Source organism: Mesoplodon densirostris, chromosome 6 (genome assembly GCF_025265405.1).
Source record: "Mesoplodon densirostris isolate mMesDen1 chromosome 6, mMesDen1 primary haplotype, whole genome shotgun sequence".
Classification (NCBI taxonomy): Eukaryota; Metazoa; Chordata; class Mammalia; order Artiodactyla; family Ziphiidae; genus Mesoplodon; species Mesoplodon densirostris.
The window spans coordinates 17,509,906-17,523,504 of NC_082666.1; the positions used below are offsets into that span (position 1 = coordinate 17,509,906).

A 13,599-nucleotide genomic window follows, 5' to 3' on the forward strand; every position below is an offset into this window, starting at 1 on the left:
CTCTGTGCTTCCTGGACTTGATTAACTCTTTCCTTTCCCATATTAGGGAAGTTTTCAACTATAATCTCTTGAAATATTTTCTCAGTCCCTTTCTTTTTCTCTTCTTCTTCTGGGACCCCTATAATTCTAATGTTGGTGTGTTTAATGTTGTCCCAAAGGTCTCTGCAACTGTCCTCAGTTCTTTTCATTGTTTTTTCTTTATTCTGCTCTGTAGTAGTTATTTCTACTATTTTATCTTCCAGTTCACTTTTCCATTCTTCTGCCTCAGTTATTCTGCTATTGATCCATTCTAGAGTATTTTTAATTTCATTTATCATGTTGTTCATCGTTGCTTGCTTCCTCTTTAGTTCTTCTAGGTCCTTGTTAAATGTTTCTTACATTTTGTCTATTCTATTTCCAAGATTTTGGATCATCTTTACTATCATTATTCTGAATTATTTTTCAGGTAGACTGCCTATTTCCTCTTCATTTGTTAGGTCTGGTGTGTTTTTATCTTGCTCCTTCATCTGCTGTGTGTTTTTTTGTCTTCTCATTTTGCTTATCTTACTGTTTTTGGGGTCTCCTTTTTGCAGGCTGCAGGTTCGTAGTTCCCGTTGTTTTTGGTGTCTGTCCCCAGTGGCTAAAGTTGGTTCAGTGGGTTGTGTAGGCTTCCTGGTGGAGGGGACTAGTGCCTGTGTTCTGGTGGATGAGGCTGGACCTTGTCTTTCTGGTGGGCAGGTCCACATCTAGTAGTGTGTTTTGGGGTGTCTGTGGCCTTATTATGATTTTAGGCAGCCTCTCTGCTAATGGGTGCGGTTGTGTTCCTGTCTTGCTAGTTATTTGGCATAGGGTGTCCATCACTGTAGCTTGCTGGTCGTTGAGTGAAGCTGGGTGCTGGTGTTGAGATGGAGATCTCTGGGAGATTTTCGCCGTTTGATATTATGTGGAGCTGGGAGGTCTCTTGTGGACCAGTGTCGTGAACTTGGCTCTCCCCCGTCAGAGGCACAGCACTGACTCCTGGCTGCAGCACCAAGAGCCTTTCATCCACACGGCATGTCTGTTGTGAAGCAGTTGTACCTTTATTCTGATGACAATGCAAAAGACTTACTAATGAGTTCCTGCCCTTTGACACTGATAATAACATCACCTCTGGGAGTTGATCCCTACTGTATGGAGCTTGTTGGCTCTCAAATGTCGATTTGTTGCTCCAACTGTCAAGCTCTGGGGAAGCCGGTTCTACTTTGGGGAGTTTTGAAGGGAAAGATCCTCAGGACAAGCTGTCCCGGCAGCTGCTAGGGCCTTACCCCAAAATTCCCCAACCAGGGCTGGCTGGCCACAAGTAGCAAGGCTCCTGGCTGGCTGCCCCAGAATTGTTAAGAGTCCAAGCTCATGCTGCTCACCACACTACAGGCCAATAAATCAAGAAATGAGTTGCTGAGATGAGGAATAGTGACTTTATTCAGAAATCCAGCAGACTAAGAAGATGGTGGCCTCACTTCCCAAAGAACCATCTTGCCTGAGTTAAAATTCAGGCTCCTTTTATCAAGCATGGAATTTTGATTTCATTATTTCATTCAGCAGATAGTCACCAACTCCTAATATGTGCAAAGCCTTTTTACTGAGAGCTGGATTGAAACAGAGTAATGAACGAATCATGACTTCTTCCCTGCAGGAGATCACAACCTATTAGAGAAAGCAAAAGCCCTTCAACACTCTAGGAACACACTGAAGGGGGATGCACAGACTCCCAGAGGAGGAGCAGAAAGACCAAGGAAGGCACCTCTGCCTGATACCCAACCAAAGCTCCAATTCTTAAGACAGTCTGGAATAATGGGCAGGTCCCAGCTTTGAATGCTGAAAAACCTGGGTTCAGTTTCCCCTTTGGCCACTTACTAGTTGGGCTAGTTTGACAAAGTCAACATCTCTCTGAACTTCATGTTGTCCTTCTGTAAAAGCAGGGACATACCTATGCTGCAAGGCTCTTGTAAGGATTAAGTGAGCATTCATCCCAGGATCTGGACCAGAGGGTGCGTTCAAAGGATAGTAACTTCCTTGTGTCATTAAACCGACAGTATACCTAGGCGTAGTATCTTTTTAAAGAAGCTGAGGATAACCTGCTCTTGAGTGAGTCACTTCCAGTGAGAATCATATTTCTCATGTTTGAAAAGATCTGTTAACCAGTATTGCATTCAGAGCTTCCAAGCTCATAAGCAATCCAAATAGTAATCAAAATAGCTCCAGCAAGTTGAGATTCCCCCATGTGCCAGGGACTTCACGTACTATAGTGGATGTTGTAATGCTGCTTCCAAATCTCTCATTAGAACAGGGGCACTCATTCCCCCAGCCACCTGGAATGTTGACGGTTGACCACTCTCTCTCAGTCTTCCTTGGAGAAATGCCCTCCATTAAAAGGGACAACTTCATCCAAGTTTATGTCCCTTCCCCAGGGATGTCTTACAGCCTATGACTGGCTATGTGGGGATGTGAAGACCTGACACCCTTATCTTGACTTGGAACAACTCAGAAGGACCATCTCAGTTCCAGGGCTTCCCGTGGGATCAGCTGAGGGCTTTGCTAAAACGGCATGGCGAGCTACCTTCTCCCTCTGCCCAATCCCACTTTGCTCATGCCCTCCCAAGAGAACACCCCCAAAAACCTCCTGCATGCCAGTCTCTGCCATTAAGTCTGATTTCTGGTGAAACTGACCTAAGACAAATGCATTGTCTCATTAAATCTTTATCTTTTTTGAACCCTGTGAAGGGGAAATCGGTATTCACAGCTTTCATAGGATATAACTGAGGATTTGTTTTCTTGTCCAAGTTTACAGAGCTGGTGGGTAACGGAGTGAAGATCTGAATACATATCTTGCTGACTCTATTCTCTTTATCCCTGTGCTGTGTAGCTTTCCTAAAGTAGTGGGATTAGCCAAACTCAGCCCTGGGACATAATTCAATATCCATCCCTCAGTCTTTAGTGAGAATAAATACAAGAATTATCCACTTAAACAGCATGACTGTGCTTTTTAAAAGAAAAATCTGTAGTTGATACTGACGTTCAGTGCCTTGCACGAGGACCCATGTGACATGTTTCTGCTCGGGCTTAGTTCCAGAGGGGAAAATATGGCTTTGGAGATCGATTTGCATACCTCCCCTTGCCAGAAATTTAAAATATGGAATCCAACAGACTTCTTCTTTTTTTGCTTTAGCTGCCAAGGATTTTAAGGCTAACTTCAAATGTGGTCATTTCCTTTTCTCCCAGCCAGATGCTATCTACTCCCAATGCTTTTCACATAGAGTCCTCTCTCATCCTCACCAAAACCATATTGTCCACTGTGCTTTTATTTAGGAACTCATTCTATATGATGATATAAATCATAACATGTGTATGACTTAGAGAAGATAACATTGCCTGCCATGCCCATATCCTTTCCAGGGAATCTTCGATCCTCAGGGCAGCCAGGTAGGGTTTGATGTGGCCCTGCCTCTCTGACCATTGCCCATTGGGCCACAGCTGGGTACCAGAGGCAAGACGAACCCAACCATTGGTTAGCCAGCAGGGTCTGATGGGACCTGACAAAGAGGTTGCTGCCAAACACACAGGATGTCTATTAATTGAGTCCCTCTTTGGAAAATTTAAATTGCATACATGGAAAGATTTTGTTGCTTGATAGTGAGGTAGAGAGAAGCAGATGTAGGGAGAGAAGCCAAGTCATGCTAATTTTGAAACAATTTAAGATCTCCTTCTGCTGAGGTCTCTAGATCTGCCATAAATCTAGAACCACTCTCCAAGTCCAGCTTTGTGAAACCTGGTCCTATGTGAACTCTTTTTTCCCCCATTTCCCTCTGTGAAAGTCTACCTTCACTCTGTTGCTACATATATGCACTCACCATTTACACCCAATATGCAGCCACCCTGAATGGGCTTCTGCTCCTTGACCCCAAAGAATATATGTAATATATGTATGTGTATATATGTATGTAACCCATATATGGCTGTGTAAGTGTGTATGTGTGTGTGGGGGGGGTCTTTTGTTTGGCCTTCACACGCTTTCAAGAACAAATTTAAACCATCATTTCCAAATTGGTTGATTACAATAAAAATCTCAATTTTCAGCCTCTCCTGATGAAAACCTGAAGTCCTTGCACCACTTACCTTTAGACCCATTTGGCAAGAGCTGGCTAGAGCTGGCTAGAGCTGAGTTGCAGCTGCTTCATTTTTTTTTTTTTTTTTTTTTTTTTTTTTTTTTGCGGTGCGCAGGCTCAGCGGCCATGGCTCACGGGCCCAGCCGCTCCGCGGCATGTGGGATCCTCCCAGACCGGGGCACGAACCCGTGTCCCCTGCATCGGCAGGCGGACTCTCAACCACTGCGCCACCAGGGAAGCCCCAGCTGCTTCATTTTGATAGAGCCTGTAGTACCCAGTTCACCCCAAACTCCATCTTTCCTTATTATATCCCAACATTAAGGCATCTTCCATTGTATGAGTGCTGCTTTTCTTTTAGAGATGCTACAGATTTCTTTGAATCCATCTCTCTCTCTCTCTCTCTCTCTCTCTCTCTCTCTCTTTCTTTCTTACCCTCTCTTTCTCTATCTCTCATACAATAAAACAAAACAAAACACAACCTAGGCCAGGGGGCCAGGATGCTATTTCCCTTATAGTCAGCCAGTGCTTCCAAGGGATATAATCTGCCTTCCCCCTGTGGGGTATTAGTGACCCCTGTTCCAAGGGGGATGCCTGGGTGACAGAAACAAAAGCTTTTTTTATATTTTAAATTTGAATATTTAATCATTCTTTACTAGGGCAAATGAGGCACTGGCTAAGCACTTTATCTACATTAATTTATTTCATTTTCACAACAATGAGGTGGGATCCGTTACTATTCTTATTTACAGATGAGGTAGCCAAGGCCCAGAGGCATTGAGTGACTTGTCCAAAGTCCATGGCCGGTAAAGGTGGATCCAGGATTTGAACCCAAGTCTCTCTCAGTCCTAAGGGCCTGACTCTTAAGCACTAGGCTGAACTGCCTCTCATGTCTGACTTGCCTGTCTCCATTGGCTGCTGACACCATGACTGGCACATTATAAATGCTCTGTGAATGTGTGTAGCTAAGCGAGAACAGAGGACCTGGGGTCGCGGGGCGAATGGCTTGTATGCACCTGTCTCTGTTCCTGCCCTGCAGCATCAGTGGCAAGACACCTGTACCCTAAAATCATGGAGAAAGTAGTTCTCTCTCTGTTTCTCCACAGGGAGCAGCTTTGTGGTGAGTGAAGGGAGCTACCTGGACATCTCCGACTGGTTAAACCCGGCCAAGCTGTCCCTGTATTACCAGATCAACGCCACCTCCCCATGGGTGAGGGACCTCTGCGGACAGAGGACCACGGATGCCTGTGAGCAGCTCTGCGACCCAGAAACTGGTGAGCCATGAGCAGGGCTGGGGATAGAGGGAGAGAAGGTGTCGGCTGGAAGATGGTTGTACTCCTTCTGCCTGAAGAGTCATGGCTTCTGAGTGATTGACAAGGGGCTTTATGTAAAGGTCCATCAATCCCACTGGTGGTTAAACTATGTACTGCCATTGCCTGACAACAAAGCAAATTCTTATAAAATCACAGCATCTCAGAAAGGACCCCAGAGAACATCTAGTCCAATTTCAGCAAAGCAAAGTGTCTGAATGTCACCAGACATTCCTGAGCTTAGATCCTATCTATCAGTACCTTTTACTAGCTGGGTATTCTTTATCATTTTTTTCATCTTTATTGAAATATAATTGACATATAACATCATATAAGTTTAAGGTGTACAATGTGATGATTTAATACACATATAAATGATTACAGCAATAAGGTTCATTAACACTTCCATCACTTTACTTTTTTTGTGTACGTGGTGATAGCATTTAGGATCTACTCTCTTAGGAGTTTTCCACATATAATACCATATGGTTAACTGTTCACCATTTTGTACATTAGATCCCCAGAACTTTTTCACCTTAAATGGGGAGATGTTGGCTATAGGGTACAAACTAGCTGGGCATTCTTTAGCAAGATACTTTCTCTGAGTACTAGAGAATGAAAGTAGCATCTAACTCACAAGCCTGTTGTTAGGATTAAATGAGATAATGTATGGAAATCTCCTGGTATACTCAGTTATTCATTCATCTGGCAGATATTTATTGAGTAGCCGGGCACTTTTCTAGGCATTGGTGACATAGCAGTGAACAAAAAAGGCAAAATCTCTGTCCTAATTAAGTTTATATTCTACAGAGGCATTAAATTTGCACTGCCTGAGAAGATAGCCACTAGCCACCTGTGGCTGTTTAAATTTAAGTTAATAAAATTAAAATTAAATAAAAGTAAACATGTCCTCAGCCAAATTAGCCACATTTCAAGTGCTCCATAGCTAATGTGTCCAGTGGCTACCTCTTGGAGGACTCGGGACATTACCATCATTGCAGAAAGTTCTGTGGGACAGTGCTGCAATAGACAAACAGGTAAATGTGGATATACTGTGTCAGGGGATGATAAATGCTGGGGGGAGAGCACGAAGCGTAAGGGATGCTGAGTTGGGAGTAGGGGTGGAGTTGTTATTACAGAAAGGGTGGTCAGGGAAGGCTTCTCCAAGGTGGTAACATTTGAGCCGGCACTTTAAGATGGAGGCGGTGGAAGCCATGCTAACATCTGGGGGGAAAGCATTCTAGGCAGAGGGAATAGCAAGCGCCAGCCTCTGCAGCAGGAGCACAGGAAGATCCCATTCATTCAGCACTAGCAGGAAGACCAGTATGGTTGGAGGGGAGAGAGAGAGAAGTTAGGATGTAAACTAGAAAAGAACCTTGGGAAGGGGGTGGTGATGGGGGGAGGTTGGAAGGCCTTATATAGGAAAAGGACTTTGGATGTTACCCTGAGTGAGATGAGAAGTCATTGGAGGATTCTGAGCAAAGGAGCAACATGATCCGACCTACATTTTAACAGGACCACTCTGACTGCTGTGTGACAAATCAACTTAGAGGGCGTTCAAGGGCACTGTTTTTCCCGTGTAGACAGGAGTTGGTAGTGGCTGGGAACACAGGGATTGGGGGAGAAGATGGTGATAAATGATCAAATTCTGGATATATTTAGAGTATAGACTTGACAGAACTTGTTATTGGATATGGAAGATGAGAAATAAAGAGGAGTCAAAGATGATTCCAAATCATTCAGTCTGAACAGTGACATGACGGACTTATCATTTATTGAGTCAGAAGCTGCTGTAGGGAGGTCAGGGCTGAGGTGAAGGGGATCAAGACTGCTGTTTCGGATATTAGTTCAAGATGACTCCTAAACATCAGGTAGCGATGAACAATAGGCATTGGAATCCAAAAGTCTTATTCAAAGAAGAGATCTCAGCTGGAGATAGAAATTTGTGAGTCAACAATATATGGATACTATTAACCCAAAAGGCACCATCTTATCTACAGTTATTGCTTAGTAAATGGACAGCATCTTACTCATAGTTGCTGCCCAATAGTTATTAATGTCCACAAACAGGGAAGTAGGAGTTAGAGAGGAGAAAAGCTTACCAAGATCACAAAGCAAGTGAGAAACGAAGCTGGTATTAGAACCCCAGTTCCCCTTCTCCCCGTCCTGTGCTCTCCCCGACAACTCATACTGGTATATTTTTCTCCGCAATTTCACCTGCCTCTCCATTAACAAGATTCTGGCCATCTTGCCTGAAAATCTCACTGTACTGATGCCGTGAGGAAGCCTCTGTAGAGCTGAGGAGACTCAGTGGCCCAGGTCAAGGGTTTGCTTTCTCTACCCAAATTCTCTTCCGCTTCTCCATGGGGCAGCAATTCGGGAGTAAGGAGAGGGATTCTCCAGGCTAACCCCTGTGTCTCTGCAGAATCAGGCAGGGATTAGGCTTTCTAACCATCATTCCCTTCTTATCCTTTAGTTGGGAGCCTCTATTCAGACACATTTTTCCAGCCTTTACATAGGCCTACTGGGGAAGCTATTCAGAAAACGTGATGCAATGCTAGTGTACCATCGGACCAGACAGCTGAATCTTCTTTCTCTTAATTAAAACATTTAGACTTTAAGGCGCTGACACCCTGAGCAGTATCCCCTTACCCCCAACACACACACACAGACACACGCACACACACACACACACGCATACGTACGCACTCAGCCCCTTAGAGTTGAAGGTGTTGCTAGAATCCACTGGGTTGGCCTCCTCAACTTTATCACTGATGATACTGATACCCAGAGAAGAAAGATAAAAGGAACAAAGTCACACACACAGGTGGCGGAGCCAGGATTCAAACCTAGGATCCTGTGCTCCTAACCAGTGCTTCTCAAGCCCTCAGTAGGTCTAGAGTGAGGCCTAAGATTCTACTTCCCTTAAAGGCTGTCAGCTCTTGCTGATATTTCTGACCCAAGTACTACCCTCGGTACAGCAAGGTTCTAAACTCTTCTTCCCAAATGGTCCTCCATGTTCTAAACGAACAGCAAGAGGCCCAGTCGCCATATTTGTTCAGTCATTATTTATCTTGACAAAATCATGCTTACTTTTATCACTTTATCTTCTGCCTCTGTTTGTCACATACCATGGGCTCTAGGTACACTGATACCTGCACTTCCCTGAAGGCACCATGCCTTTTCATGCCTGCATCCCTTTCATGGGCTGTTTACCTCCCCCTTGAAATGTCTTTCCCCTCCTTTTACTTGGAGACCAGGGACTCTTTTTATTTCCCTTTCATGAAGCCCAAGCATCCTTCCTCTCAGGCATTCATGACTCACCACCCCCAGCCCTAACCAAGTTAAGGGGTCCTGCTCTCTGCTCTCATAGCCTCCGTGCCTCCCTGTGTTACAGTCCTTGTCCCTGGGCAGTCATTGTTCTTTCCTTGTCTGGATCTATCACCAGACTGGAAGCTTTGCTAGGGGCTGGAGAGGGGGATGCAAAGCATGTGTCTTGCTCATCTGTGTATCTTTAAAACGTATCATTATACTGACATATAATTCATTCACAAAATAAAAAATGAAAGGGGGAAGGAGGGAGGAAGGAAGGAAATTTCCCTTCCCATGCTCCTTGAAAACATTTTATTCACCAATTTTAAGCTTCTTCCTCCATATCCACTTACATATAAACTCAGATTAAATATTTTCCAGCACTAGAGAAATTGGGTCACCAAGAGCTGTCCAGTAGCCAGACCAGCTAGAGAGTCTCACCCTCCCATTCAGCTACATACATTCCCAAGAACATTGCCCTTTGCATTCTCCTCTCTGCTCCCATTCACAATACTCCCACCCCGCAAACACCCTAGGCAGAGTTCTACCTTCTGCCTAGAGTTCAGGCTCTTCCCTCTACCTGAAATTTCTTCTATCCTTTAATTATCTACTTTCCAAAATTCTATTTACTTAATGACCTCTCATTCCCTCTCTGTAGAATGGATGACTTCTACAGTATCACCAGAGTTTTCTATTGACTAAAAATTTGATTAAAACATGAGTTATTATTTGGAAACTACAACGCTAATATGTAAGCTCCTTCAAGCTTACTACTGTATCTTATTTATCCTTCAGCAGAGCGCCTTGCTCTTACAAATCACAAGACACAAATGGATGGGGTGATCTACAGATAAGGAGTGGAAATAGGAACCTAAGTTCCCTGAATATATTTTCATGGAGCTTGACTCAGACCCACTACGTAAAATGTATTTCAGTTTGTTAAATCCGTTCAAGCAAGATTTTCTTAATTCCACAAATGCATTGTCTTGTGTGTTAAGTGCCATGGGAAATCACAGACAAACTGGACAATGTTCCTGCCTCCGTGGATTTCACATTTTTGCAGGGATAAAAATAATACACTCCTCTACAGCTATTATAAAAGACACAATGTAGAATAAATCAAGAACAGGCATTTATAGCATACCTCATGCCTGGAGAAAAGGGAGAAATGTATTCTAGATGGGAATTTCAGGAGATCCATCATGGAAAAGATGACCTTTTAGCTGAGCCTTGTAGAATCAGTGGGGAGTATGAATAAAAGGTGCTTGAGGAGAGGAATCTTGATGATGGAGAAAGAGAGGAAGTAAGTCTAGAGTGATTCCCAGAACCAGCGAGCAGCATAGCTGGGCTGGCCTCTGGAGAATGTGCTACACATGAGGTAGAGGAAGAGAACTAGGGGAGTGGAAGGAGATAAGGTTGGAAAGGTGGGGTGAAGAGAGCTCACAGAAAGATGAGGATCTGAAGATTCTGAGAAGCACCAGGGATTTTAGTAAGGCTACATCGACCACTGAAAAAGGGAAACTTGCCTTCTGTCTATCCAGTTGTTTTGGGGAACATCTAACTGCCCAAGGGAATAGCTGGGTGTTCTCTCCTCAACCTTCCACCAAGAATTAGAATTTGGGGAAGTCATGGAAAAACTAAACCCCCAAGCCCTGTACATATTCAGGTCTTAGATCTGACAAGAGTGGCTTAGCTTTCCTTAAACGAGCCCTTCCTTCTGTTGGTGGGATCTATATGGCTGAACCAAGTCATGGAGTCCAAGTACTGATCATCATGCCTTAATGCTTTATTGGATGTGTCAGCAAGAAGGATCATTCTTCCCAACTGACCAGATAGGAGAAGGAAATTGGGGAGATAGTGTTGCTGAAGAATATATAATTGCCGTGATGTGTGAAGGAGCCTGGTCAAGTTTTCCTGACTCTGTGTCATAGCCCAGCTCAGGTGTGTTTTTCCAGGGATTTCAATAATTAGTACCACCTGCAGGGCCGATTATGGAATTGATTCCAGAGTGTGCTGGAGCTGGCTTGTATGGAGTTCAAATCCAAGTTTATATATAGGCAGATATAGAGGAAGAAACTGAAAGTTGGTGAATCCGATCTTTTCAAGGAGCCTAGGGAGGGAAATTTCCTTCCTTTCTCTCTCCCTCCCTTTCTTCCTCCTTTTATTATTTTCTGTGAACTCATGAGAGTCGATTGTTACCATCTCATCCCAGCTCTTTGTTCAGTTCTGTCATGCAGGTAGCTTGGAAATTGGCTGTGATGAGGGTATTTATTATACCCAACAAAATTGGTAAATGTTACAAATCATGGCTTATTTTCTTTGGAAAGTCAATCATTAAACATTTACCATCATAACAGTGGATGGGATGAGAACAAACTAATCAAGGACCAAGGCAAAGAGGAGTCTCAGTGATGGCTCAGAGAAGGCTTGAAAATGTTGCCGGAGGGCGGCATTATGCTCCCTTCCAGAATAAACTACCATTACTCTTCAGCTTTCTGAAGACAGGAAGTGAACATTCAAGGACTACATGCTATGGTCCGATCAAATGCAGCACCACACATGGTCCAAATGATCAGGCCTTGACCTTAAGGATGGGGAGAGTGGGCTTCCCTGGTGGCGCAGTGGTGGGAGAGACTGCCTGCCGATGCAGGGGACGCGGGTTCGTACCCCGGTCCGGGAAGATACCACATGCCGCGGAGCCGCTGGGCCCGTGAGCCATGGCCGCTGAGCCTGCGTGTCCGGAGCCTGTGCTCCGCAATGGGAGAGGCCACAACAGTGAGAGGCCCGCGTACTGCAAAAAAAAAAAAAAAAAAAAAAATGGGGAGAGTGCCATGGGTAAAGACGATCAACTCTATGGTGATGGGTGGAAACTAAATTTTTGGTGGTGAGCATGTTGTAGTGTGTACAGAAGTAGAAATACAATGTACACATGAAATGTATAGTGTTACAAACCAGTTACCTCAGTAAAAGTAATTTAAAAAGTGTCATCATGGGTGAATCTTAGTGTGAAACAGCTTTATTAAATTTCTGCAAATGGGTGGTATCATGTTAAATTCTGTTTACAAAATCATTGACAGTATGGCCCCAAACCACATGAGGCAGGTAACTGCAGAACACTAACTCATTTAGTCACTAATTCTTTCACCTATTCATTTATTCATTCAAGCCTTTAGTGAACCAGAGTAGAATTGGAATATCCTGTGGAATCCTACAGAACTGGGTTCAAATGCTTGCCTTTCTGTTTACTGACTTTGGCAGGTCATTTAACATATCCAAGCCTCATTTTTATATATACAAAAAGAGGCAAATAATTCCCATTTTGCACAGTTGTTGTGAGAAGAAGATGAAAAATCACATTTAAAATGCACTTGGTACAGTATCTAATTTATGGTGGAAACTCAAAACATAGTGTCTACTGCTATTTTATAATCAGTTATTTAGTCCATAGTGTCTTCACTTCATTAATTTAATAAACATTTCAATTAATTTAATAACTATTTTATGAAATACCTTTAGTTCAGCAATGCACAGCTGTGTTAGATTATGTGAGAAGAAAGTAAGATACAGCCTCTGGCCTCTAAGACTTGACCACCTAATGAAGAAACTTGCAGTAACCTGGATGTTTCCATCTGCTGGCTTTTCATTTAGTCCTTGTGTGACTTTTAAATGTGTGCAATGAAAAAAGTCATAGGCTCTCAATCCTAGTGCCAGCTTTGCCACCGATTTGTCATTTGACCTTGGCTATGTCACATATTGTGAACTTTATATTCCTTCTTTTCAACAAGGAGATTAGTGGAAACATAATTTTAATGCTAGAAATGTCCCTAGCGATCATCTAGACTGATCCATCGAGGGTCACGGAGGCTAAGCAAGTTGCCTGGTGTCACTCAGTCAATTAGTGGCAAGATACAAATTATAACCCTGAATAATTCCTAAGATATTTTCCAGCTTAAAATTCATGTTTCTATGACCTTTTAAGCACTACTAACTTAGAACATAAGTATGATTGAAACAATTTGTAAATGGCATTTAAAGCATATTGAATTTTCTTTTCAAATTGATACAGATGTCAGTCATGTTTGCCATCATATGCAATTTATTTTCATGTCTTCAGCAGCCACTTTTCATTTGCAATTGGATATGAAATGAGAATACAATGTGTGTAGTTATGTCCTATGTATGTCTTATAATGTACTAAATGTTTCCAGTTGTTTATAGATTGTTTCTGTTATTTGCTGATCCCTGTATTATTAGCGTTTAAAGGGACACAAGGATTTCATGAAGTTGTAAAGACCAAGAATTCACAGAGCATAAGAATGTCTCTGCCTTGAAGGGGATTGTAGCATGGGGGGTTTCTAGGTAATGTAGTAGATAACATAGGGTTTATGTTGGGTGGTTCTTAGTGAGATGTGCAGTTAAATAAGTTGAGATCTATCCAAAGAGAGCCAACTTTCTGGCAGACCAGAGAGGAGAAATTTATATATGAGAACATAAGTTTTATACAGAGTTGACCTTTGCTCATCTTGTTTATTGCTGCATATCAGGTACTGAAACAGTTCCTGCATCAATACATCTTTTCTTGAATGAATAGATGAGTGAGTGAATGAATGAGTGAATGAATGAATGCATGAGAAGCAAGTTTCAGTTGTAGTGGGTTGGGTGTAGGGTTCTGGTGTCAAGACCAGGAGTAGCCCTAAGGGTGCTGACAGTGACATTTTGGCTAAGTGTGTTTTTGCTAAAGATTTTTATCTGGGACAATTAATTCTCTGCTGAAAGTCACCTTCTCCCTTGAGCTCAGTATCACTAGTCTTTCTTGAACTCAGAGTAAGCTCTGTCCTTTATCTGGCTAGGATCAGTTC

At 43.0% G+C, this 13,599-nt stretch overlaps 1 protein-coding gene across 4 annotated transcripts in view; it reads left to right on the forward strand.

The window, feature by feature from the left end:
• Positions 1–13,599, forward strand: part of ASTN2 (astrotactin 2) — a 927,905-nt gene that overhangs the window by 411,606 nt on the left and 502,700 nt on the right. For all 4 annotated transcript variants that reach the window (XM_060101146.1, XM_060101145.1, XM_060101147.1 and 1 more), the window contains one exon: positions 5,225–5,392. In XM_060101146.1, coding sequence (XP_059957129.1) covers positions 5,225–5,392 — 168 coding nt within the window. The remainder of the gene's footprint in view (positions 1–5,224; positions 5,393–13,599) is intronic.